We start from the raw sequence: 26175 nt of genomic DNA on the forward strand, positions 1-26175 counted from the left end.
CCTGAGCATCCCAACAGACATCTGATTGATGAGCCAACACCGCCTAGGGGCTTAAGGAGTCATCTCCGTAAGCATTTTGAGGAAATACAGCACCTGAGAACTCAGCCGTATGAAGCAAAAAAACACAAGCAGGTCCTTGGTGAACTCTACAAACAGGCGTCGGACGTTTATGTCGGGGAATTGTTCGGTGAATCCAGTACTCAAAGAACAGTACCCAAAACTTGCGGAAGGTGAACGCATACTCCCCAGGGAAACGCGAGTCACTCTAGCTCAACTTCGTTCTGGATACTGTAACAGGTTAAACTCTCACCTATCCAGAATCAACCCCAACATACAAAATGTATGCCACGCTTGCAATGTGTCCCCACATGACACCAACCATCTCTTTAATTGTAATGTGGAACCAACGCCTCTAACACACCTTTCATTATGGTCCACCAGTTATATTATACTTGGTTATAAATAATACTCTATCATTTTGTTATGTATTTGAAAATTGTTAGACTTGTTAAGTAATATTTGAAAATGTTATAAAATGAATATTCAAGATTGTCATATTTTTTCAGTTCTGAAAAATTCTTAATAAAGAAATGTTCCACATTGTTCAAATCCACAATTTATATAAAATAAAATCTTTTCAAGAGGATCAATTTATTTTAGTGGCGACGAGGATGGGATATGTATGGTGAAAAAACATATCCAGCGATCGAACAATTTAAGCGAATACATCAAATTAAAACAACCTTACCAACAAAGAAGTGAATACACCAACTTCACCAACAACTAATTTGGAATTACCTCTATTTGGTAAAACAGTGATTTATGTGAAAAATAATATATGGAGAATTACTAAAAAAAAAAAACAGACTAATACAAATTGTGTGAAAAGAAAAACTTTTAAATATTGAAAACTATTTAAAGACATTTATATAATATATATTAACAAATAATAAAAGGAATTAGTGAAAGACTGTTTCGTTAAAATAATGTAAAAATGTAGTAAACAATTAGATTTACCAATTAAACAAACCGAAAGATCATCAATAAAATATATTAAAAAGAACAAGGAAGTTGCAGCATAGTTTTCCAGATTTTCACAACGACTCAAGTTCATAATATTAAACATGGCTCTGACTTTAGCTGAATGTCTTCGTGAAGCAAGAAGTCTACCTGCATTCAACGGAAGTAATGATTATACATTATCAAATTATTTAAGGGACGTTACAACCGTTTTACAGTTGATACCGGCAGAACATCAAGGTACTCTTCAAACTGTTTTAGGTAATCGATTGCAGGGTAAAGCATTGAGAGTAGTTGAGACATTAGTTAACCCTACTTGGGAAAGTGTAATTATAAAGTTAAAAGAAGAGTTTGGTATTAAAAGGACATTTTTTAATTTGAGAAGTGATGCTCTAAATGTAAATGCAAAAAATATTGAGGAGCTACATTTTAAATTAAGAAATATTTTAAGTCAAATGAACACAACATTTAGTTTAGAACCAGATAATTTATATACTCCTGAGAATAATGAAAAATTAATATTTGATATATATGTTAATTATTTGCCCATTCATATTAAATCATTATTGTTGCAAAATCATATAAGATCTATTAACACTGCATATAGTTTCTACTTAGAAAATAATATTTTGAATGATATAAAGCTGGTAAATTATAAGTATGGTTATAGTTTTCCAAATAATTTTAAAAATGATTGGTCCGTAAAGTACTATCGTTGTTACCTTTATGGTCGAAAATTTCTTATACAGACAGATCATCAGCCTTTAAAATGGTTATTTTCTCTAAAAGAGCCCAACTCGCGCATTATTAGGTGGAAAATTTTATTAGACGAATTTCAGTTCGATATTGAGTATATTAAAGGGAAGGAAAATGCAGTAGCTGATTTTTTAAGTAGAGTTTCAATAAATCAAAGTTCTTTGGGTAGTTTTCATTGTTTTCAAGAAAACTTAGGTAATAATTTTATTACAACAGATTCGATTATTAACAAATATCGAACTCAGATTAGAATACTCAAAAATAAACATAGGGAAAAAGAATTACTTTTTAACAAATACAAAATAGTTTACATTGCCGAAGAAGATTTAATAAATGATCGTTATTTAAATGATTTATTTAGAAGAGAATTAAGAAAAGGGAAAATTGGAATATATTCTGAAATTGAAGAAGATAAATATAACAAAATAAAATTAAAATTAATTGAAATTTTCTCTAATGATAATAGTTTTAAATTTGTTAAGTGTTTAAAATTGGCTGAGGACATTGAATCTGAAGAGCAGCTATTAGATTTTATCAACGATAATCATTTAAAGGGTAATCATAGAGGGATTCAAGAAAATTATGAAGAATTAAAAGATTTATATTTTAATCCAAAATTGTTTAAATATATAAATAGATATTGCAATAGTTGCAGAATTTGTAAAGAAAATAAATATGATAGGAGACCGATAAAAAAACAATTTAAAAATACTTTTACACCTGATAAACCAAATCTGTAGTACATTTAGATATTTTTCAAATTCAGAAAACTTGTTTTTTAACAACGATTGATAAGTTTACAAAGCTAGGCACGGCACATAGACTTAGTGATAAAAATATGATTACTGTCAAAACGAAAATTGAAGAGAGAATTGCATTTTTAGGGAAACCAGAAAAATTAATAATGGACAACGAGTTCAATAATGCGTTGATAAATTTTTTTTGTCAAGAAAATGATATTGTAGCACATTATACTACAGCGAATTCCCACACTGGGAATTCAGATATAGAAAGGATGCATTCAACACTTCTTGAACATATTCGAATATTAAAAAACAATAGTAATATTAATAACGCAGAAGAATTGGTACTTAAATCGATACATTTTAACAATAACACGATTCACAGTACAACTAAAATAAAACCAATTGACTTTATAAATAAAACAAACATAAATTTTGAAGAAGTTAAGTTGAGAATTGAAGAATGTAAGAGGAAGACAATTGAAAGAGTAAATAGTAAGAGAGAAAATGTGAATTTGGATTTGAAAAATACAAACTTGTATATTAAAAATCCTTACGCAAATAGACAGAAAACTGCTAAAAGGTATAATAAATATAATTATAATGCTAAAAAAGTATATATTGCTCAATTTCGCAGACCCGCTAAATCCATAATTTTGTAAAAAAAATAAATAAATAAGTAAAAATCATTTATTATATAAATAATATAGATTTATTAATTTTAAAAATATAAATTAATTATAATTCAAATTGGAAATAATTTCATAAATGGAGGAAACTATATGCTATTTTATTATTTATAAATATTGATTTAATATAAAATGTTACATTAATTAATTTTTGTTATTTACATGAGAAATAATTATCAATCTTTGTTGTATTTTTGAATTCGATGGGACTCGAATTTTTAGGAAAGGGCGATTTATATTATACTTGGTTATAAATAATACTGTATCATTTTGTTATGTATTTGAAAATTGTTAGACTTGTTAAGTAATATTTGAAAATGTTATAAAATGAATATTCAAGATTGTCATATTTTTTCAGTTCTGAAAAATTCTTAATAAATAAATGTTCCACATTGTTGAAATCCACAATTTATATAAAATAAAATCTTTTCAAGAGGATCAATTTATTTTAGTCACCCCTGTTGAAACAGCAAGTTTCCTTGGACTCCCGTTAGAGGATACTGATGACAATTTGTGATCGGTCGCAGCTCTTAGTTGGTGCGAAGCGCTGCTACAACAACAACAATTAGAGTTCGGGCGCTCCTATGCCAGCTGGGCAGCGAATCAGTGGAAGTTTGTGCTATGGAGCGACAAATCTAAAATAGATAGGATATCTGCCCCCAGCGGGTAAGAGGGTCAGAATATACCCGCGGTAGGTATGCCTGTCGTAAGAGGCGACTAAAATACCAGATTCAAGGGGTGTGTAGCGCAACCTTTCAGGTTGCCAGCGCAATATATAGCTTCTCCAAACCCAATTATCAACCTCACCTATCCGCGGCGAAATCTGTTTCACTAACAGACGAGGCTCTGGCGACCCCAACCTCCTCATGGAACTTGGGGGTGGGGAGGGAGGGGATGGCCTGAAGGTTTAATGTGGCCACATAAATCGTTCCTGAGATGGTCGGGCTAGAACCTTAATGGTGCTGTGGTACCGGAGCGTACCGGATCTGTATCCGGCAAAGGACCATCACATCGATAACACTCCCCAAAGCCTTCGGGGAGCAACCTTATCGCTACAACAACAACAACAACAACATATAAGATATCTCCCTATGCAAAACGATTTTTCGGCTCCCAATTTAACCCCAAGTACACATCAACCATCCTAAAGCACGGCGGAGGAAACATAAAAATTTGGGGATGTTTTTCTTGAAATGGCGTAGGGCCGATCCAAAGAAACTGCAAAATTTTGACTGCCCCTCTTTACGTGGAAATAACAAAAGATGTTATGCTGCCTTGGGCCGAAGAGAATATGCCAGTTATTTGGAAATTCTAACAAGATTGAGATCCGAAGCACATTGGGCAGGATATCCAAGAAGTTTTTTTGAGGGAAATAACATTGACGTGCTTGAGTGGGCATCAAGTAGTGCTGTCTTAACCCCATTGAGCATTTGTGGCAGACTTGAAAAGGGCAGTAAGCCAAGAGAAATGCAAGAATTTAGACGAACTTTTTGAAAAGGAGAAGGAGCATTGGGTATGCTGTACCTGTAGAAAAATGCCGCTTTTTTAATAATTCCATGCATTGTAGATGCTGTAAAGCTTTGAAATAACGTGGATTTCCAACGAAATATTAAAAAAAAATTTACAAATTTTACTTTGGAAAAATTTGTTTGTACTGGCTTTATTTAAGTGTCCACTGGAACAACTTCACTGAAGTGAGCATTTTAGTCTAATTTCTTATTAATGTAAGATATAGTTGAACTTGTAATTTTTGTAAGCTTACTCTTAGAAAATATAACCAAAAACTAAAACTAAAACTGAAATTAAATAACTTGGTTTGTTGATTTTCCGACAGGGTGGATAAATGATGTACATTGGAACGATTTCAGAACGAAAATAGACAGATGATGGCACAACGCCGAAACCGGTTTATCTCAAAGCCAAATTTGACAAGGTATTACGGAAAATCGTTCCAATATACATCATGAAATTAAATAGTTATTTTTAATCCTGGGAAACTTATTAGTCGCCTTGCTGGCGCTATTTTGCTGGCCACATCAGTAGTAATAGTAGTAACGCTCCTGTCAAATTTCATCATGATATCCTGAACGACTGCCTAATTACAGCTTGCAAAACTTTTAAATTACCTTCTTTTATAAGTGGACGGTGCCACGCCCATTGTCGAAAATTTTACTAATTTTCTATTCTGCGTCATAAGGTCAACCCACCTACCAAGTTTCGTTGCTTTATCCGTCTTTGGTAATGAATTATCGCACCTTTTCGGTTTTTCGAAATTTTCGATATCGAAACAGTGGGCGTGGTTATAGTCCGATTTCGTGCATTTTAAATAGCGATCTGAGATGAGTGGCCAGGAATCTACATACCAAATTTCATCAAGATACCTCAAAACTTACTCAAGTTATCGTGTTCACGGACAGACAGACGGACGGATGGACAGACATGGCTAAATGAATGTCTTTTTTCGCCCAGATCATTTTGATATATAGAAGTCTATAGCTATCATCCGGTGGCAAAATCCTGAGCCAGATAAATAATTTTGCATGTAAATGCAACTACTACGATTTGAGCCAGATAAATCCAGATAGAAGTCTGGTTCAATTTGTGAGCCAGATAATTTGTTAATTACTTCTTTTTAGGTTGGCAACGTGGCCTTTAATATACCTACTTTTTCAAAAATAGATGTCGCTGCTTAGCCTTCCGCCGTATGAGTTAAATGAAAAACAGCGGCGACATCTGCCTATCACATTTCACGTGTGTGAAAGTTTCACGACATCTGCTTCTCAAGTCTCTCAATGATCCATAGCATTCCTGTGTGAGCCGGAGCTGTAAAACTCACTGAAAGACGGCATATATCTATCTCGATTAGTTTATGCCGTTACGGGGTACCGTTATGCGAACAAAGTTAATATACTCTGTGAGCTCTGCTCAGCTGAGTATAAAAATACAAGTGGGTCGAATTTCGACCACAGGCAATACTAGTTATTATTTATACTATAAAATTAGTACAGTAAGATATTTAGATCTCTTTTAGTACAAAGTTAAATAAAACAATTTGACTATTACATAGTATGGACCCATGAAAAATTAATAAAACAAAGATGAGACAAGAAAATAATAATGATTAAATAAATATCAAACTTAAGAAAAAAACGAGAAATAAAATTACATATCTAATATTCATGTTTCAGTTGTTCGGGATCAATTTCGAAATTGGCGTGAAGACAATGTACGTCGCAGTGAGGAAGTTGTACATCTGTGGGAAGCAATTTTAGAGTCTCACATTCACAAGACTGGTAACGAACACCATCTTATATTGGAGCAAGTTATTCTTGCTGCGTTAGACATATCACGGCTAGATATTGCGGGAAAATGTATTGAAATTTTAAGTATCGATTTCCCACAAAGCACACGTGTAGTGAAATTTGAAGCTATGCGTTTGGAGGCCCTGCAGATGTATGATGAAGCTACGGATTTACTTGATGAAATTATTGCTAAAGATGAAACAAATCCTGCGCCTCGAAAACGTAAAATAGCAATACTGAAAGAAAAGGGGAAGAATATGGATGTTATCAAGGAATTGAGTGAATATTTAAAAATGTAGATATTAAAAATAAAGTATTAAAAATTTGTATATTAATTTTCTTTCATATACTTCTTTATGAACCAAGGTTTATGTCCGATCAAGAAGCATGGCATGAGCTATGTAGGCTCTATTTAATGGATGGTGACTTTTCCAAGGCCATATTTTGTATGGAAGAAGTTTTGCTGCACAATCCCCATAGCCATCTTATATGCCAACGAATTGCGGAAATCAGATATACAATGGTAATTATAAATTTTGTTGCAGATAGGGGAACAAAAGCCAAACAGCTCAAACTAACACTAAATTTACTGAAATTCAGTGCATATAAGACTGGAAAAAATTAGGGTAACATTTTCCAAGACGGTGCACTATCTAAATTATTCCGCCCTTACGCATTACCAAGTAATCTCTCAAATTGTTTCAAAAGTGATTAATTGCGGTTTTGTTATTAACACAGCGCTAACCAGTGATGATCATGTGAACTCGGTGGTTAATAAAGTATTGGAAAAAAACTTGCAGCAAAATTAATTATGCCGATCATGTCCTACTTTGAACTAGTCTACAGTAAACAGAGCTCCCAGTCTGCTCATAAAATTGATATAGGGTTTAACCATGTTACACGTTATTATTTCAGTTTAGATAGATTGACAAATATCTGAAAGCCAGAAGCTCAATTTTCCTTTGCCGACTCATTATGTGCCACGAGCCATGTTCCCTATATGATAACCTGGTTTGCCCCATACCTGCTGTCGAATCATCGATCTGATAGTGTCAACTTATAACTATTTAACTACTGGACGGCTATTCTTTGTCAATGCTGTTTGGTTATGGAATTCTATTCCAGCATCCAGTCGCAGTTGTCTAAATAAAAACAACTTTAAAAATGGTCTTTACCCGTATTTTAGATAAAAATCATCACAATTGGGTTTTCGCCATCAATATTGTAACGAATTCTAGGGACTCCTGGTTATTTTGCGCCTTCTGCTAACGTTCGTATCGCTGAACTGTCGAATAAATAACTCCAATATTCAGTATTGTAATATGGTCTTTATTTAGTCTACTTCGGAAGTAGTACAATTATACTTCAATATCACGTACTTCACAACTAATACGTGTTTAAATCAAACTGATTAGTTATTCATCAGCTTGAGCTGCTTATATACTCTCAGTTGCCTCGTTCACATATTTCTCCTAAGGCCTAGACGTTTCACCTTCTAGAATAGTTGTACCTCATGCTTGGTTACCAGCTATATACATGTATATTTGTAGTTTATGCTTTTCTACTAGCCGCATGCGTGTGTATGCGTGAGTATCAACTTCTGCTATTAGCTGATGACTAAATATGTGTATGTAGGGTTGCCAGATTTATTTTTGGGAAATTCAGTACATTCGCCTATTTCAGCTCTAAAAAATCAGGACAATTCAGTACACTTTTGTTAAAAACAAAATATCTATAATTTACAGCGAGTTTTATTAAGCATACATTAAAAAAGAAAATATACATTAATTTTTACATATTTAGGCACATACTATTCATGTACGGCGTCCTTGTACGCTCATACTTATTTAGAGATCAATAAATTCCATTATATTCACGTATGAATATCCACATACTGATTGATTCATACATTGTAACATTTACAGCATATATTTATGTATAATAAAATTTAATTATTTTCTACATATTCATACGGATATGCTTTTTTCCTAATACTTGTTTGATTTTTGTGCCATTTTGATTAGTTGTTGGCCGTCTTTGTTTTTTAAAAATTTAATAAACTCCTCGCAATTCATTTTAAAATTTACTTTTATTTGAAGTTCACTTTCAATTGATTTAACTAAAAGGCGATTTCTTTCTTTACTCCACGCTTCAAACATTAAACTAAAAATTCACTCAACAGCTGCGTTGGAATGTGGAGTTGAGAAAATAACGTTAAAAATTTTTTCAAACTGGGGAAAAGAGCCGCTATTGAAAAATGGTATCCATTTATTTTCAAAACTTGAACTATTTGTTTCGTTTGTAAGAAAATTTTTTAAGGCAACAAATTCATCAAACAGCATATTTAAATCGATGTTTCTAATATAAAAATCATTAATTATTTACGTGAATTGAGAGAAATTCATTTCGTTCCCTAAACTAAATACTTTCAATTTATTATCATTGTACTGGAATTTTTTTCCAGATAACTTTTTTTTCCAATGTGCTTGCATTTGCAAAGCACTTCGCGTATTTCAAAGCGTTTGCAACTCTGTTTACTTTATTTAGTATTTATGTGTATGATAACGAAGTGGAATAGAACATTTGTAAAACAGAACAGGACGACTCTGATCATGAAAATCAAAAATATTTTTTAATCATGTGAAATAACTTCAGAAGTTTTGCGATTAAATATGTCGAGATAGAAAAATCAGTACAAATCAGGACAGAATTTTAAAAAATCAGGACATTTGCGTACTGAATTGGGAATTGTGAAAATTCAGGACAGCGAGTGAAAATTCAGTACTGTCCTGCCTAAATCAGTACGTCTGGCAACCGTATGTGTATGTGAGATATTCTTCGCCGCCTTCTATGTATGTGTGTAAATGATGATTGATGTGTTCATCTACACAAATGTGGCTTGCCTTAATGTTTCTGTGCTGATAATTTACTAATATAGTGCATAGCATAGTGATGCTAATATTCGCCACGCTGCCCTCCACCTAAGTCTGATGTTGTTGTTGTTGTAGCAGTGATTCGCCCCACCTAATAGCTGCGACCTATCACAAATTGTCATCAATATCCTCTAACGGGACTCCAAGAAAACTTGCTGTTTCAACAGGGGTGGACCATAATGAAAGGGGTGTTAGAGGCGTTGGTTCCACATTACAATTAAAGAGATTGTTGGTGACACATTGCAAGCGGGGCATACATTTTGTATGTCGGGGTTGATTCTGGATAGGTAAGATTTTAGCCTGTTACAGTATAGAGAACAAAGTTGAGCTAGAGTGACTCGCGTTTGCCTGGGGAGTATGCCTTCCTCTTCCGCAAGTTTTGAGTACTGTCCTTTGAGTAGCGGATTCACCGGGCAATTCCTGGCATAAAGGTCCGACGCCTGTTTGTGGAGTTCACTGAGGACCTGCTTGTGTTTTCTTGCTTCATACGGCTGAGTTCTTAGGTGCCGTATTTCATCATGATGCTTACGGAGATGACTCCTTAAGCCCCTAGGCAGTGTTGGCTTATAAATCAGATGTCTGTTGGGATGCCCAGGTTTCTGGGTATTCAACAGGAACTGTTTGGTTAGCATCTCATTTCTCTCCCTGACGGGGAGTATTCTCGCAGAGAGCAGTATTTTGTCAGGCCTGTAGCTTCTTCCAGTGGGTAGTTTTTGGGCTTGGTGACAATATAGGGGACGCGTAGCATGTAATCGGCTGGCCAATTGCTTTGTATGTGGTAATGAGCGTTTCTTTGTCTTTTCCCCAAGTACTGCCAGCAAGGGATTTGAGGATTTGCGACTGCATGCTCACCAAAATGTAGATCCTGATCAAACGTCACACCCAAGATTTTGGGGTGTAGGACAGTCGGTAGCGTAGTGCCATCGACGTGGATGTTCAAAATGGTCGACATTTGGGACGTCCATGTTGTAAATAAGGTCGCGGAGGATTTAATCGGTGATAATGCCAGGTTTCGCGAGGCGAAAAAACTGGAGAGATCAGGGAGGTAGCCGTTTATTCTGTTGCCAAGCTCATCGATCTGTGGGCCTGGGCCTGTGGCCACTATTGTGCAGTCATCGGCGTAGGAAACGATAGTAACTCCTTCTGGTGGCGAAGGTAGCTTAGATATGTAGAAATTAAACAAAAGTGGGGATAGGACACCACCCTGTGGCACCTCCTGTTTAATTCTTCTTGGTTTTGATGTTTCATTTCTAAATTCCACCGATGCCTACCGACCACCAAGATAATTTGTGGTCCACCTATTAAGACATGGGGGAAGGGTAGACCCTCCCAGATCTTGCAGTAACGTGCCATGGTTGACCGTATCAAAAGCTTTGGATAGGTCTAGCCCAACGAGTACTGTTCTATGGGGGGGGGGTTTGATTTAAACCGCAATTTATCTGGGTGCTGATGGCTTTTAGCGCGGTGATGGTGCTATGGAGTTTTCTGAAGCCATGCTGATGGCAGGCTAGCTCCAATTTGCTTTGAAGTAGGGGAGAAAAATGGCTTCAAGCGTCTTGGCTACTGGCGATAAGAGAGATATCGGGCGATATGACTCTCCTATATTAGCTGGTTTCCTAGGCTTTAGTAGCGGGACGACCTTGGCCAGTTTCCATTTTTCGGGTATGACAAAGGTGGAAAGAGACAGGTTGAAGACAAATAATATTATTATAATAAATATTTAAAACTCTCTTTCCCTAGGCTTTTAAGCATCGGCATGGCTATGCCGTCTGGGCCCACTGCTTTGGATGGTTTAGCATGACCGATGTCATCCTCAACCTCTTTGCCGGTGATGGGGATTGGGGACGCGCTGAATTTATGTTTATGTGCGTGTCTGTTGGCCCTGCGTCTATCTTTGTCGACCGTAGAATGCATTATATATTCGGCAGGAAGCGCTCGCGCATTTTTTCGCATCCGACAGCACTTTATCGCCAAAGACGATGGAAACTGTCATTGTGCGTAGACGGATTCGATATGGACTTTACGGTGGACCAAAGTTTACCTACACCGGCAGAGAGGTTACAACCGCTTAGGGGCTCCTCCCATTTCGCCCGCTTGTGTTCATCCACAAGCAATCTGATGCGTTGGTTTATATCCCTTTGTGAGGACCCCAAAACCGAGGGTTTTGTACTCTCACAACATATATCTATTTTCTCATTTTTTACATGTTATACAATGATTGAACTTAACTCCAAATTTAACATTTGTACTTTTTTATAACATGAATTACATATATATTTATGAATTACACGTCGAAACACATACATGCGGTTGCATATTGAATTATTATTTACTAAATTGAAGGATAAACCAGACTTGCGTACTTTTGCACGCAAGCAAAATATTTACATTTTTCGCCCACATAAGGTTCAAATATAGGTCACCCTAACATACACTAAAACATTTGGAAGGAAAATGGAAACGCACAAAACATAAAATTATGCCGGTCAACCAACCCTTTGCGCATCCAATGCACTCAGCCACAAATACAACATACATAATAATTTGGATAAGCAAATATCAGCAGTAAAAGTCGCCAAACTAAGCGCCGCTACTAATTGGGACTTTTCTCTACATACTTACGTACAAGCATACGACACACCAACGCACGCCCCAAACAGAAGCCGAAAGCATCAAACGAGGCCAACGCACCATCAAAACCAAGTGACAGCGAACATACGCATAAACACAAATGATCGAATTCGATAGGTAAAGCAAAGACTGGAAAACACGGCAGGCATACAACAAGCGTACGTACGAGATTTGGCACATTGTTCGCTATGTATATTAGGGCTCCCTAAAATTGGGATATGAAATGCCGGGATAGCGGATCGTCATACATGATCGAAAATATGCATATATGTATATACACCGATGTACCACCATATGTATGATAATGGAAAGAGGGACAACGCATGTTAGCATGTAAGCGTATGTATGTACCAATAGAATACAGCGAAAGTAGCGTTAAAATAGAATTCGATTTTTGCATTTCCAACTTTTATAATTGTTATTGTAAAATTACTGACTGCCTGCGTGCAGTCCTACATACATAATTCTATAACTGAGGAATTATTACAATGAATTGTTTTTGGGAAATAACTGTCCACCGGCGTACAAAATCGTATATAAGGGCGGCAAATTAGCTTGTAAGATCAGAAGCTAGGAGATAGGCATACGAGTCAGTGAGCTTCTACCACTGACCAACACGACCTGAAGGTTTCTACTTCAGTTCGTGAATTATTTTATATTCAGTAGGAGGTTTCTACTCCAACTGACGGAGAGCTAGCAGAGGGGTTCTACCTCAGCTACTCTTATTTAGACAGGGACAAAGAATAGGAGTAGCTCTTAAGGGCATTGAATTTTTTTAAATAAACTTTATAACGTTTTTCAGAACTCCTTTGTCTATTTATTTTCATCGGAATATGTTCTCCCACCAAATATAGGAACCCTGGACGGACTGGGCATACCTCAGCAGGAATAAGTCCGTCACATATGGCGCCCGAGCAGGGACCCCAAAACCATATGTGACGGACTTATTCCTGCTGAGGTATGCCCAGTCCGTCCAGGGTTCCTATATTTGGTGGGAGAACCTATTCCGATGAAAATAAATAGACAAAGGAGTTCTGAAAAACGTTATAAAGTTTATTTAAAAAAATTCAATGCCCTTAAGAGCTACTCCTATTCTTTGTCCCTGTCTAAATAAGAGTAGCTGAGGTAGAACCCCTCTGCTAGCTCTCCGTCAGTTGGAGTAGAAACCTCCTACTGAATATAAAATAATTCACGAAATGAAGTAGAAACCTTCAGGTCGTGTTGGTCAGTGGTAGAAGCCCACTGACTCGTATGCCTATCTCCTAGCTTCTTCTGAAAACTTTGTCTAGCTCTACGATCACTGGTGATACAAAGTTCGTTACCCGATTGGGTCCACTGTACCTGGGCGCTAGTTTGGCTGCAAAGTTATCCACCGCTTTTGACAGCTGATGCTCCTTTACCAGCACTAGGTCGCCTATAGCCGGTCGCCATTGCCTTCTTCTTAAGTTATAATGCTTTGCTTGCTCCGCTGATGCTCGCTCTTGCTTCCGTCGTACCATCTCGAATATCTCCTTCATCTTCATTGATTTCTCGGCTGGATTAGCTACTCTCTCACCTGTACCGAATGTATGCTCGTCGTAAAGGCTGTTGGGAATCCTTGGTTCTCTGCCTTGTACTACATATGCTGGACTGTACCCTTACGATTCGCATACGCTTGTGTTTAATGCGAGTGTTATCTCTGGTATAAGCTCGTCCCATGTTCTCTGCTCATTCCCTGAAAACTGTGCTATCATCCTCTTGATGTTGCGGTTCGCTCTTTCTGTCGGATTCTCCTGCGGTGTGTATGGTGCTGTCAGCTGGTGTTTTAGCCAAGCTCCTCCAAATACTTCTTAAAACGTTTGCTCACGAACTGCGCTCCGTTGTCTGTGATTAATACCTTTGGAATGCCAAATCGTGCCAAAATTCTCTCTCTAAATCCTCGTACTACGCTTTCTGTTGTTGCCTTTCTAATTGCCATTATCTCCACCCATTTTGAAAATCTGTCAACGAAAACTAATGCCATTGTATTACCATGTTTTGAGCGTGGCATTGGACTAACAAAGTCTGCACACACTGTTGCCCACGGTTCTTCTGGAATTTTAGTTAACATCTTACCCGCTGCCTGTTGTTGACTAGGTTTGTATACCTGACATCCATGACATTGTTGTACGTACTTCCTTACGTCTCTGAACATTCCGGGCCAGTAATATCGTGTCGTCGCTCGTGCAATAGATTTTCGAACGCCCATGTGTCCTGCGCTTGGTGTGTCATAAATTTCCGCCAGCACTCTGCGTCTCTGTGGGGTCGGTACACATAGCTCCACGGTACTGCGTCTTCACCATCAACTTGACTCTCTATTCTCCTGTAGAGCTTTCCGTCCTCGATCACATAGTCTGGGAATTTCTCCGGAGCCTTTCTTACCTCTGTAATCTTCGCTTTTAGCCACTTGCACTCGTCTTTGCCTTGCTCTACTGTCAACGTAGTTAGTTGCTCGTCCATCGGCTGTCTCGAAAGTGCATCTGCCACCACGTTTAGCTTTCCTTTCCGGTACTGTACGTCGAATGAGTATTGTTGTAGTTCTAGTGCCCATCTAGCAATCCGTCCCGTCGGACTGTCTATTGCGTTTAACCATTTTAGAGCTAGGTGGTCTGTGATTACCGTGAACGTGTATCCCTCTAGGTAGGGTCCCATCTTCCTTATCGCCCAAACTATTGCCAAACATTCTTTCTCTGTCGGGGAGTAATTTGTTTCTGCCTTGTTAAGTCGGCGACTCGCATAAGCAATCACTCGTTCTTCGCTGTCTGATCCTTGGGTGAGCACTGCTCCGAGGCCAAAATCGCTTGCATCCGTCTGTAGGCAAAACTTCTTCGAAAAATCTGGGCAAGCTAGTACAGGTGATTGGGTAAGTGCGGCTTTTAATGCTTCGAATGCCGACTGCTGCTTTTCCGACCACTTCCACTTCCTTCCTTTCTTTAGCATTGACGTCAACGGGTGTGAAACTTGTGAAAAGTCTGAGACGAATCTCCTGTACCACGATACCACTCCTAGGAATCTCCGTAGTTCGCGTAAATTGTTTGGCGGTGTCAACTCTTTGATGGCTGCTATCTTGTCCGGGTCCGTGTGAATGCCTTCCTCGCTAACGACATGACCTAGATACTTTAAACTTTTCTTAAAAAACTCACATTTTTCCGGGTTTATCTTAAGGTTTGCTCTTCGCAGCCGTTGAAATACTTCCCCCAGGTGTCTTATGTGTTTTTCCAATGTTTTGCTCGTAATGATGATGTCATCTAGATATGCGAATGCGTAGGGTTCCAACTCTGGTCCTATAACGTGATCGAGTGCCCTCTGGAAAGTTGCTGGGGCTGAGTGCAGACCGAACGGCATTACTTTCCATTGATATAGCCCACGTCCGGGTACAGTGAATGCGGTGTATTGTTTGCTGTTTTCTTCCATGGGGATTTGCCAATATCCGTTTTTTAAATCGAGGCTGCTGATAAACCGAGCACTTCTCAATCTGTCCAGGATGTGTTGGATACGGGGTAACGGGTATGCGTCTGGTACTGACGTTGCGTTTAGTTGGCGGTAATCTACGCATAATCTCCACTTACCATTTTTCTTCCTTGCCAAAACTATTGGTGCGCTGTGCGGACTTCTAGAAGGTTCGATGCAACCTTTCTCGATAAGCTCATCGATTTCCTTATTAATAATCTCTTGCATCTTGGGATTCTTCGGGTAATATCTTTGTTTTATGGGGCGGTCGTCTCTCATCACTATCTTGTGCGTGGCCACGTTGGATACACCTGACATCTCTTGGAACATCTGTAATTCTTTGTTGAGAAATTTACTCACCGACTCGTCTGTGTTCACAACTTTTAGGCTGTTATCTGTGTGACTACTTTCATTTCTACTTTCGACCATTGTTGTACAAGTGACCGCATCCTCCTCCTGATTGTTTGTGTTCAAGGTTAGCGTTTGTTCTCCGCATCTCATCTCCATTTTCACCTTCGCTAGGTAATCCGTTCCAAGCACCACTTCGTCGACTAGTCCTGGTAGGATTAGCATTTCATTTTGCAGCACTTGGTTACTCATTCCCACTTCAACATCTACCGCTTCTATGATCGTCTTCGGTTTGCCATCTCCCAGTATCACTCGTGTTTCTATCGCCTTGAATATACCTGTCTTCAGCCTTCTTGCCATTGTTCCACTCACAAAGCTTCGCGTCGCCCCTGTATCGATTGCTGCTACTACCTCTTCGCCATTCACCGTAATATTCGCCAAGATACGGCCCTTTGTATGTCTTAACGTGTTTAGTTTTCCCGAGGTTGCGTTTGGGGAGACCCCACTCCTCGGTGCCAATGAGGTCTCTCACGCGAGTGATACTGGGAGAAGGCAAACCTAAGACGATCATAGAAGCGGTAGATGCAGAAGTGAGAATGAGTAACCAAGTGCTGCGAAATGAAATGCTAATTCTACCAGGACTAGTCGACGAAGTGGTGCTTGGAACGGATTACCTAGCGAAGGTGAACATGGAGATGAGATGCGGAGAACAAACGCTAACCTTGAACACAAACAATCAGGAGGAGGATGCGGTCACTTGTACAACAATGGTCGAAAGTAGAAATGAAAGTAGTCACAAAGATAACAGCCTAAAAGTTGCGAACACAGACGAGTCGGTGAGTAAATTTCTCAACAAAGAATTACAGATGTTCCAGGAAATGTCAGGTGTATCCAACGTGGCCACGCACAAGATAGTGATGAGGGACGACCGCCCTATAAAACAAAGATATTACCCGAAGAATCCCAAAATGCAAGAGATTATTAATAAGGAAATCGATGAGCTTATCGAGAAAGGTTGCATCGAACCTTCTAGAAGCCCGCACAGCGCACCAATAGTTTTGGCAAGGAAGAAAAATGGTAAGTGGAGATTGTGCGTAGATTACCGCTAACTAAACGCAAGGTCAGTACCAGACGCATACCCGTTACCCCGTATCCAACACATCCTGGACAGATTGAGAAGTGCTCGGTTTATCAGCAGCCTCGATTTAAAAAACGGATATTGGCAAATCCCCATGGAAGAAAACAGCAAACAATACACCGCATTCACTGTACCCGGACGTGGGCTATATCAATGGAAAGTAATGCCGTTCGGTCTACACTCAGCCCCAGCAACTTTTCAGAGGGCACTCGATCACGTTATAGGACCACAGTTGGAACCCTACGCATTCGCATATCTAAATGACATCATCATTACGAGCAAAACATTGGAAGAACACATAAGACACCTGGCGGAAGTATTTCAACGGCTGCGAAGAGCAAACCTTAAGATAAACCCGGAAAAATGTGAGTTTTTTAAGAAAAGTTTAAAGTATCTAGGTCATGTCGTTAGCGAGGAAGGCATTCACACGGACCCGGACAAGATAGCAGCCATCAAAGAGTTGACACCGCCAAACAATTTACGCGAACTACGGAGATTCCTAGGAGTGGTATCGTGGTACAGGAGATTCGTCTCAGACTTTTCACAAGTTTCACACCCGTTGACGTCAATGCTAAAGAAAGTAAGGAAGTGGAAGTGGTCGGAAGAGCAGCAGTCGGCATTCGAAGCATTAAAAGCCGCACTCACCCAAGCACCTGTACTAGCTTGCCCAGATTTTTCGAAGAAGTTTTGCCTACAGACGGATGCAAGCGATTTTGGCCTCGGAGCAGTGCTCACCCAAGGATCAGACAGCGAAGAACGAGTGATTGCTTATGCGAGTCGCCGACTTAACAAGGCAGAAACAAATTATTCCCCGACAGAGAAAGAATGTTTAGCAATAGTGTGGGCGATAAGGAAGATGAGACCCTACCTAGAGGGATACACGTTCACGGTAATCACAGACCACCTAGCTCTAAAATGGTTAAACGCAATAGACAGTCCGACGGGACGAATTGCTAGATGGGCACTAGAACTACAACAATACTCATTCGACGTACAGTACCGGAAAGGAAAGCTAAACGTGGTGGCAGATGCACTTTCGAGACAGCCGATGGACGAGCAACTAACCACGTTGACAGTAGAGCAAGGCAAAGACGAGTGCAAGTGGCTAAAAGCGAAGATTACAGAGGTAAGAAAGGCTCCGGAGAAATTCCCAGACTATGTGATCGAGGACGGAAAGCTCTACAGGAGAATAGAGAGTCAAGTTGATGGTGAAGACGCAGTACCGTGGAGCTATGTGTACCGACCCCACAGAGACGCAGAGTGCTGGCGGAAATTTATGACACACCAAGCGCAGGACACATGGGCGTTCGAAAATCTATTGCACGAGCGACGACACGAATTTACTGGCCCGGAATGTTCAGAGGCGTAAGGAAGTACGTACAACAATGTCATGGATGTCAGGTATGCAAACCTAGTCAACAACAGGCCGCGGGTAAGATGTTAACTAAAATTCCAGAAGAACCGTGGGCAACAGTGTGTGCAGACTTTGTTGGTCCAATGCCACGCTCAAAACATGGTAATACAATGGCATTAGTTTTCGTTGACAGATTTTCAAAATGGGTGGAGATAATGGCAATTAGAAAGGCAACAACAGAAAGCGTAGTACGAGGATTTAGAGAGAATTTTGGCACGATTTGGCATTCCAAAAGTATTAATCACAGACAACGGAGCGCAGTTCGTGAGCAAACGTTTTAAGAAGTATTTGGAGGAGCTTGGCGTAAAACACCAGCTGACAGCACCATACACACCGCAGGAGAATCCGACAGAAAGAGCGAACCGCAACATCAAGAGGATAATAGCGCAGTTTTCAGGGAATGAGCAGAGAACATGGGACGAGCTTATACCAGAGATAACACTCGCACTAAACACAAGCGTATGCGAATCGACAGGGTACAGTCCAGCATATGTAGTACAAGGCAGAGAACCAAGGATTCCCAATAGCCTTTACGACGGGCATACATTCGGTACAGGTGAGAGAGTAGCTAATCCAGCCGAGAAATCAATGAAGATGAAGGAGATATTCGAGATGGTACGACGGAAGCAAGAGCGAGCATCAGCAGAGCAAGCAAAGTATTATAATTTAAGAAGAAGGCAATGGCGACCGGCTATAGGCGACCTAGTGCTGGTAAAGGAGCATCAGCTGTCAAAAGCGGTGGATAACTTTGCAGCCAAACTAGCGCCCAGGTACAGTGGACCCCATCGGGGAACGAACTTTGTATCACCAGTGATCGTAGAGCTAGACAAAGTTTTCAGAGGAAGGAGGAGGACAGCCCACTTAAGTGAGCTGAAAGCATACCACGCAACAGACGCCGCCGACAACAATGAATCCATAAAGCAAAGGAATGAACAGGGTACCATCTGTGGTACGCTCACACGAGTCAGCGAAGAGACCGGGAGGCAACGAGGAGAGAACCAAAGTACAAACCAACAACTGATAGTATACAGAGACGCCCAAGGGCAAAACAAAACGGAGAATCAGGTACGAACATTTCCAGGAAATCAGGTACAGGTCGCTCGAGGAACCCAAGTACAGATCGCCAGAGGGCCGATACCTGGAGCAAGATTACACCTAGGAAGACAGTTTGCTATAGCAGCCCTAAATGAACACACACCCAGAGACAACTCCAGAATAACGGACTATTACGTGAGATTCTACTGCAACTCGAATCAAATCGGTAGTAACGTACACGCCCAACCGCAACAGTATCAAATCATACACGAAGAAATTTCATTTCAAGAAGTACCCGGATTTCGAATCAACCACTAAAGCCCTGTAAACTCTAACCACAATTACGTAATCACATAAATGTACTCCTTAACTAGGTTCATTACATACCACGTTTTTACGCAAAAAAAAAAAAAAAATCCACCATATACGGTGGGAACACCCTAAGGAAAATCCACCAGTTTTTCATTTACAGTTTAGGCTGGCATCACACACACCACTGACGGGAAGGGCAGCGAAACGCCAGCAACGAACACAACGACGAGAGTGAAATATTAAACCGTATGGCCAGCGAGGTCAACGACAGCCTCAACGACAACAACAGCGACATATTGAGCCTGATGGCCATCGAGGCCAGTGGTAGCATCAGCAGCAGCAACGACAACCATGACGACAGCGACGACGAAGGCAGTGTGAGCGAACACTATTTCCGAGTACGGATCACACGCACCTGCATGGTGACCGTAAGCTTCGCTGCGGTAGGTGAGGGGGGAGTGTGAGGACCCCAAAACCGAGGGTTTTGTACTCTCACAACATATATCTATTTTCTCATTTTTTACATGTTATACAATGATTGAACTTAACTCCGAATTTAACATTTGTACATTTTTATAACATGAATTACATACATATATATTTATGAATTACACGTCGAAACACATACATGCGGTTGCATATTGAATTATTATTTACTAAATTGAAGGATAAACCAGACTTGCGTACTTTTGCACGCAAGCAAAATATTTACATTTTTCGCCCACATAAGGTTCAAATATAGGTCACCCTAACATACACTAAAACATTTGGAAGGAAAATGGAAACGCACAAAACATAAAATTATGCCGGTCAACCAACCCTTTGCGCATCCAATGCACTCAGCCACAAATACAACATACATAATAATTTGGATAAACAAATATCAGCAGTAAAAGTCGCCAAACTAAGCGCCGCTACTAATTGGGACTTTTCTCTACATACTTACGTACAAGCATACGACACACCAACGCACGCCCCAAGCAGAAGCCGAAAGCATCAAACGAGGCCAACGCACCATCAAAACCAAGTGACAGCGAACATACGCATAAACACAAATGATCGAATTCGATAGGTAAAGCAAAGACTGGAAAACACGGCAGGCATACAACAAGCGTACGTACGAGATTTGGCACATTGTTTGCTATGTATATTAGCGCTCCCTAAAATTGGGATATGAAATGCCGGGATAGCGGATCGTCATACATGATCGAAAATATGCATATATGTATATACACCGATGTACCACCATATGTATGATAATGGAAAGAGGGAAAACGCATGTTAGCATGTAAGCGTATGTATGTACCAATAGAATACAGCGAAAGTAGCGTTAAACTAGAATTCGATTTTTGCATTTCCAACTTTTATAATTGTTATTGTAAAATTACTGACTGCCTGCGTGCAGTCCTACATACATAATTCTATAACTGAGGAATTATTACAATGAATTGTTTTTAGGAAATAACTGTCCACCGGCGTACAAAATCGTATATAAGGGCGGCAAATTAGCTTGTAAGATCAGAACCTAGGAGATAGGCATACGAGTCAGTGGGCTTCTACCACTGACCAACACGACCTGAAGGTTTCTACTTCATTTCGTGAATTCAGTAGGAGGTTTCTACTCCAACTGACGGAGAGCTAGCAGAGGAGTTCTACCTCAGCTACTCTTATTTAGACAGGGACAAAGAATAGGAGTAGCTCTTAAGGGCATTGAAGTTTTTTAAATAAACTTTATAACGTTTTTCAGAACTCCTTTGTCTATTTATTTTCATCGGAATAGGTTCTCCCACCAAATATAGGAACCCTGGACGGACTGGGCATACCTCAGCAGGAATAAGTCCGTCACACCTTATTTGGAGGTCGCCGGGATCGAGATATCTTATAAGGTCGTATTCTATCGTTAAACTTGCGGCCTCCGCCGGGAAGTGGGGCCGAATTTCGGGAATTCTACCGGCGGGAATGAAACGAGCCGAGGCGGATTCAATGACCTTGCGGAAAGCACGTTCCCCTTGGCGGGCATCAGTTGGGGTAGGGAGGGCAGCAAAGCGATTGTCTGTAAAGGATTTGTATTCGTCCCACTTTCCTTTTAAACGTTAATGAAAGTGCGTTTTTCTGTGACGATGAAGTCGGCGGTACGCTCAAGCGAAATAAGTATGGGCAGGTGGTCGGATGCCAATGTTACCATCGGCTGCCAGTTGACGCAGTTTACGAGTTCTGCGCTCACGATTGAGATATCTGGCGAGCTGTGACAGCTTCCTACCATACGTGTGGGGGCGTCTCCGTTTATTGTGCAGAACGTCGTTTCTTCTATTTGATCCGCCAACATCTCACCCCTACTGTCCGCCCGCAAGTTTGAATGCCATAGATCATGATGGGCATTGAAGTCGCCTAAGATAATGCGATTGTTGCCAGTGAGTAAGGCCCTGATATTAGGGCGGTATCCACTGGGGCAACAGGTGGCAGGAGGGATGTAGATGTTGATGATTTCTAGGTTTGCATCGCCTGACCGGACAGATAGGCCTTGACGTTCTAAGACATTGGCCCTGCGGTCGATGCCAGGATCAAATATACAATATTGCACAGAGTGGTGTATGATAAACGCGAGACCGCCTCCATTTCCGCTTTCGCGGTCTTTCCTGTGGACGTTGTACCCAGAGCAGGTCTGCAATGCTGATCTTGCTGTGAGTTTAGTTCTTGAATCGCAGCAATGCGGATGTTGTGCCGCTTCATGAAATCAACTATATCCGTAATCTTCCCAGTTACTCCATTACAGTTTAACTGCAGAATTCTGAAGTGCATAAGGGGAGACGTCGCCACTCTGGGGGTAAGTGACGGGTGACTACGCCTGGGTTGGGGAAGGCCAGGACGCAATTGCTGTTGTGGCCCTAGGACTGGGCGTCCTTGGGCAAGCATTGGGGTACCCGGATGATTTGGGTTTGCGACCTGGCAACATGGCGCGATGAAACCCGTCGGGGGGTTGCCGTCGCGGAGACCAGAACATCTGGGAAAGTGGCACCACCCAAGGCAGGAGCTGCATTGGGCGGATGTCGCAAACCCATATATTCTGTGCTGGCAAACGGTGCAAACGGAGGTAGGGACTAAGAGTGTTTCCCTGACCTACACGATTGCTGCCGGAAAAGAGGGGGGGGGGGGGGAGAAGACAGGGGCAGGGGCTGATGCTCACCATTGCTACCGACTCTACTACGAAGGTAGTAGTTATGAGTACTAGCAGCTGTTTGAGTTGTTGGCGCCGTGGGGCGCGAGCAGCAGCGGGTACTTGTTGTGGCTTGCAGAGCAGCGGGGCTGCTGGGAGGTAGTGGGGGGGGGGGGGGGAGGCGCTTAGGCGTAGACTACGGGACGCCCTTAGGCGTGAACAGCAAGGAGCTACAAAATATTTATAAAAGTTACGTGGACGTCGGGTTTTGGGATCAAGCCTGTCCGATTCAACCATCCCTTGCACGAGACACACTGAACAGAGTATGGCCGTCCTAAAAAGATTCTTTTCCGGCAGATGCAGCAAAACCATTTCGCAGGACCGGGGTCAGGAGACGGACCCGGATTGGATTCGATGCCTTCCCGGAGTAAGAGAATATGGAGCAGTCCTGCTGCAAGGAGCTGCTGGGAGGATGACAATTTGTGGGAGGGACGCAACAAATTAAATGGGGTCACACTGAAATGACAGTCCTTGGTCGGGAAAGATCCCGAGTCGCTCCGATACATAGAACCGACTGCCTTGGGAGCGAAAAATAGTCGAATTGGGGCTTGGTGACATACATATATGTGTCTATATACACATATATTCACATATGTACTTACAATTTAACACGAATTTTACGAAATTGAAAGCTAAAGATATTAACATTAGGGTGCAAAAAAAATATTTAATAAAAAAATTCTGGAAACAAATGAAACTAAAAAAAATTAAGCTAAATTACTCTACGGCTAACTCAATGGTATTAAATAGAACAGACTAATAAAAAACCAAATGCAAAGAAAAATTTATTCAAATGAAAAATGCCCAAAAGAAAATAGATAGGTAAATTTTTCCTCCCCTCTTCATCATCCAAAATCCTCCTTGGTGCCGGGAGAGGCGCGAATGGACGCTCTACCAGTCTCTTCGTTATTTACGGCACCGCACTTACAGACCCTCATTTAATATTAGTCTGTTAATAGTTGTGTCTTTGTGCTGATATGCTCTTCAGCCTGGCTTCCTATTCAGCTGCTGGACAGGGTACGGGATATCGGTTCCTTATCTTGGGCCGGTATTTGTAGGCCCGTTAACACGGCAAACGGGAAAAACCAAACTTAAAAAAACGTTTGGCACTTTAAAATAAACTTCACTAGACACTTCCGTTTATGTTCAAGTCGCTTTTTATATTGCAAGCAGCCGTTTGCTCGTTTGGTAAGCAATCCCCATAAGCTGAAAGTTTCCCATTTCCCTTTTTCACTCAAAGACGAAGGACACAATACACACAATCTCACATTGGCGGCATACGGTATCTACAAATTTACACTAACTATCTCCACATATACTAACAGATGCATATTCGTACATCTCTATACATGTGTTTGCTTTCTACCAGCTACTAACACATGTATACATAGCTCTGTTGGCGCAAGCACACAGACACCTACGTAGATGTTCGAATATGATAAACCCTGCATTAACGAACAGGCTGCCGCTACATCGTTGATTCGTAATTGACCGTTTTAGTAGTCAAATAAACAAAAAAAGTTATTTCATTATACTTTACCCATTTTGTTAAATTAACAATTATTACTGTCGCTCTAAGAATGCCAATCAAAACTGTTAATATGAAAGGCATTGATGTTCTTTTGAAATTACCAGTGCAAACTGTTAAATTAACAGATTTAATGTTAAGATGAGACTAACACGAAAGCAGTAGAAATTACAGAAATTTTTGTTCATTCGAAAAACCAGCGTTAACTGTTAAATTACCAGAGTTTATTGTCGGAATGACACTACTAGTGAAGTCTATTGAAATAACAGATATTTCTGTTTTTTCTAGATTAATAGCGTAAACTTTTACATCAACAGAGTTTTCTGTTCATATGACATTAATACCTGTGGAAAAAATAAAAGCCGGATAAATATATATTTAAACTTACTTATTTTTTTTATTTGTATAAATTACACATAAGTACATTTCATTTCTAATGATTTTATTGCTATATTTAGTAATATTAATTAAAATAATACTAACTTAAATCTGAATTCAAATAGGCAAAACTTGTTCCGAATTACCATCGACAGCTTTTTACGAAAGTATGTTGCCATATATATACGTAAATATAAGAATACATATGTACATAATTACGCATGCTTGCTACATATATATTTGCTACATACATATTCACACACGCGTTAGTACATGCTCTGGCGAAAATAACGACACTGCACCGCTTGTTAAACCACGTTGGCGTCGGTTTCAACAACTATTTCAACTTTTTCTTAAAAAATTTTCACCATCTATATATATAAAAAGAAGTGTACATTTTGATTGTCACTCCATAACTCTAGAACGGATAGAAATATTGCCATGAAATTTTTAGGAAAGATACAGGAAGAAGAGATGATGGTTAGTTGATTTCGAAATCCCAAATCGGTTTAGCCATTCTTGAGTATTGATTTTTTTTAGGGTCTTGAGATCAAAACGTGGACCCGGGTACCCTTAGAATGTGTTTATACAATATGGATATCAAATGAATGCTGTTGATGAGTGCTATAGTACAGGATAATTCTCATACCCCTGGGTGACTAGGGTCTCGAGATATAGCCCAAAACGTGGACCCGGGTACCCCTAGAATGTGTTTATACCATATGGATATCGAATGAAAGCTGTTGATGAGTGCTATAGTACAGGATAATTTTCATACAACTGGGAGGCTAGGGTCTCGAGATATAGCCCAAAACGTGGACCCGGGTACCCCTAGAATGTGTTTATACAATATGGATAACAAATGAAAGCTGTTGATGAGTGATTTAGTAGAGGATAATATTCATACCCCTGGGTGACTAGGGTCTGGAGATATAGGCCAAACGTGGGCCCGTGAACGCCTAGACAACGTTTTTACATTGTTGGTATCATATTGAAGCTGTTGATGAGTGCTTTAGTACAGGGTAGTTTTCATACCTATTGGTGACAAGGGTCTCAAGATATAGGCCAAAACGTGGATCAGGGTAACACTAGGATGTGTTTTTACATTATGGGTACCAAATTGAAGCTGTTGATGTGTGCTTTAGTACAGAGTAAGTTTTATGCCGCTGGGTGACTAGGGTCTCGAGATGTAGGCCAAAACGTGGACCCGGATACACCTAGAATGTGTTTTTACATTATGGGTATCAAATTGAAGCTGTTGATGTA

At 40.1% G+C, this 26175-nt stretch overlaps 2 protein-coding genes across 5 annotated transcripts in view; one reads left to right on the forward strand and one right to left on the reverse strand.

Moving 5' to 3' along the window:
• LOC137237060 (methionine--tRNA ligase, mitochondrial-like) overlaps positions 1–26175 on the reverse strand; it is a 268963-nt gene that overhangs the window by 61587 nt on the left and 181201 nt on the right. The gene's annotated exons all lie outside the window — the stretch shown is intronic.
• Positions 1–26175, forward strand: part of LOC137241691 (ER membrane protein complex subunit 2-like) — a 197676-nt gene that overhangs the window by 53696 nt on the left and 117805 nt on the right. For both annotated transcript variants that reach the window (XM_067769171.1, XM_067769173.1), the window contains exons 2-3: positions 6397–6805; positions 6877–7033. In XM_067769171.1, coding sequence (XP_067625272.1) covers positions 6397–6805; positions 6877–7033 — 566 coding nt within the window. The remainder of the gene's footprint in view (positions 1–6396; positions 6806–6876; positions 7034–26175) is intronic.

Source organism: Eurosta solidaginis, chromosome 1, assembly GCF_040869045.1.
Source record: "Eurosta solidaginis isolate ZX-2024a chromosome 1, ASM4086904v1, whole genome shotgun sequence".
NCBI classification, from domain to species: domain Eukaryota; kingdom Metazoa; phylum Arthropoda; class Insecta; order Diptera; family Tephritidae; genus Eurosta; species Eurosta solidaginis.